Source organism: Melanotaenia boesemani, chromosome 19 (genome assembly GCF_017639745.1).
Source record: "Melanotaenia boesemani isolate fMelBoe1 chromosome 19, fMelBoe1.pri, whole genome shotgun sequence".
NCBI classification, from domain to species: domain Eukaryota; kingdom Metazoa; phylum Chordata; class Actinopteri; order Atheriniformes; family Melanotaeniidae; genus Melanotaenia; species Melanotaenia boesemani.
Window position 1 is genome coordinate 30,680,427 of NC_055700.1, and position 2,211 is coordinate 30,682,637.

Here is a 2,211-nt window from a genome sequence, read left to right on the forward strand (position 1 = left end):
CATTTCAACAACATACTCACCTTGTCAGTCACTCTCTGGTGTTAGCAGTTTGACTAGATGTACATGCTGTGTTTTTCTTTTTGTTGATTATATTTGGTTACAATTTACTGTCTGCAATTTTTGTTTGTCCTTCTAACTATGCCTTTATTGTTATTTTGCCATATTGATGTTTGTAGTGTGTTATTTGCAGTGAAGACAAGAATGCATTTGCATGCATTAACAATAATTAAAAGAACCATGACTTACATTTATTTGTGTTTCACCCCTAAAATGGCTGTGTTTGGCACGCGGCTCACTGCTACATCTTCACTTTGGCCCATGGATGCAAAAAGTTTGGGCCCCCTGTCTAGAAACTCCCGTCCCGACGCAGCAGTCGGGAGTTTTTAAACTCTGTTTATTCTTTTTAGAGATCAAACAGTCTTCTGACAAATCTGTAGATCCTTGTTTCTTCTTCTTAAAAAAATGGGTCGGGAACTGATAAGGAATTCCACAAAGAACGGGATCGATAGCCAGAATTGATAATGACATTGATATCACTAAAATATAATCAATTCCCATCCCTAGTGCTGCTGCTGACCATGTCCATCCCTTTCTAATCACAGTGGAGCATCTTCTGATGGGACTTCCAGCAGGATAACGCACCATGTCACAAAGCTCAGATCATCTCGTACACTGTGAAGATATAATGTGGTCAACTTCAGGACCGGTGTAAAGAGACTTCCTACCATCTTTGTTCCTCAGCGTCTCCAGAGTTGGTCTGGTTGTCGTGGACGGCCGGTTATGAGGCAGAACCAGCATCCCACTGCTCTGACTGCTCCTCTCAAAGTCTGTGATGTAGGCGTCCAACGCTTCTGAGGCTGATTCGTACTCCTGAAATCAATCAGTTCGGAAACATGAATGTCGTCAACATCATCGTCATTCCTGGCAGCTGTAAGACAGTCTAGCTTCTATACTGTCTACGTGAGCAGAAAACCCCCGTTCATGAGATGATCAGCTACAGACAGGAAAACGTCCCAGACAGAGACACCAGGAGCTGACCAAACCTGGTCTTTGTATCTGAAGGTGGTGTTGCGTTCAGGAGGCCTCAGACTGCTCCTCAGGTGACCTGAGCTGGACAGCAATGAGGTCACAGTGGACTCCGGGGACAGCGCATCACCGACCAAGCTGCTGGCCTCCATCCCACCCACGGTCCAACAGCTGGTGGAAGAATGGGAGATCCAACATGTGAACTTCCTAAACTTTATAATAGTCCGACAGCTACTGCTGAAACACAGCTGTCATGTTTCATGTCCCAGGATTTAAATGAAAAACACCCCGATATTTATTAGCTAGCAAAGACCTGAGACCGACTGGTTTACAGTGACTGTCCACTGGTCAAGTAAACAGTTAGCTAGCTTAAAACCAGGAAAAGCTGCTCTAAGAGCATAAATATAAAGTTTCTATAAAACATTCTAAGTATTTTAGTTTCGCCTGAGTGAATGTTAACGGTCTGGTTTTCACAACAGAGCTGGAAAAAACAGAATCTCATGAACTCACCACTGGCGCAAACTTAGCGGCTCGGTTCAGACGCAGCCGTTTGACTCAAAACATGCCGATAATTATCGATCTAGAACATCACGGCAGCGTTTAACGGTTCACGACGTCTCCAGGCCGGCTCTCCGGTCCGACCCGCACCGCGCCGCTACCGGAGGAACGTTCAAGGATCCCGGGAGAAGTTTAGACTCCTAGCTGGTCTGGAATCAGTTTAGCCTGCAGAGACGTAGCCGCAGGAAATATGGCGGAAACGACGCAAGCGCAGTTGACAGATGATGACGTCACATACAAAACCGAAGGGTCAGTTTTTTGTCTGTAGAAGTAAAATATTGTATGTAAAAATGTAAAAAATGTTTAAAAAAAAACAACTGATGGCTAATAATGTAATAACTAGAAAAAATAATCAAATAAAATTAAATTAAATACTTTAAACTATATTAAAATGCCAACTTCAGTTTTTTAAAGGAAACAAAATGCAAAACATAAAACAAACTAAAAAAATCTAGGAGGAATTAAAACAGCTAAATGGTTCTGGCCTCAGTGTTTGCATTATCATCAAACACAAATTTAGAGTTAAAAACTAGAAAGAAGCACCAAGCAAAACAGCTAAATAAACAACGTGTAAACATGTTTTCTGCCCTTTTTAGGGTCTCTCTGCTTTAACGTCTTAAATGATCC

General features: G+C 42.3%; 1 protein-coding gene across 3 annotated transcripts in view; it reads right to left on the minus strand.

Moving 5' to 3' along the window:
• c19h18orf54 (chromosome 19 C18orf54 homolog) overlaps nt 1-1,805 on the minus strand; it is a 19,239-nt gene extending 17,434 nt beyond the window's left edge. Inside the window, exons 1-3 of one of the 3 annotated variants that reach the window (XM_041970399.1) lie at nt 1,537-1,805; nt 1,044-1,197; nt 726-870 (exon numbers count right to left, since the gene is read on the minus strand). In XM_041970399.1, the coding sequence (XP_041826333.1) occupies nt 726-870; nt 1,044-1,178 (280 nt within the window). In that variant the 5' untranslated portion in view covers nt 1,179-1,197; nt 1,537-1,805. The remainder of the gene's footprint in view (nt 1-725; nt 871-1,043; nt 1,198-1,536) is intronic. The other 2 variants (XM_041970397.1, XM_041970398.1) reach the window with 2 other exon arrangements.
• Nucleotides 1,806-2,211: the final 406 nt, after the last annotated feature.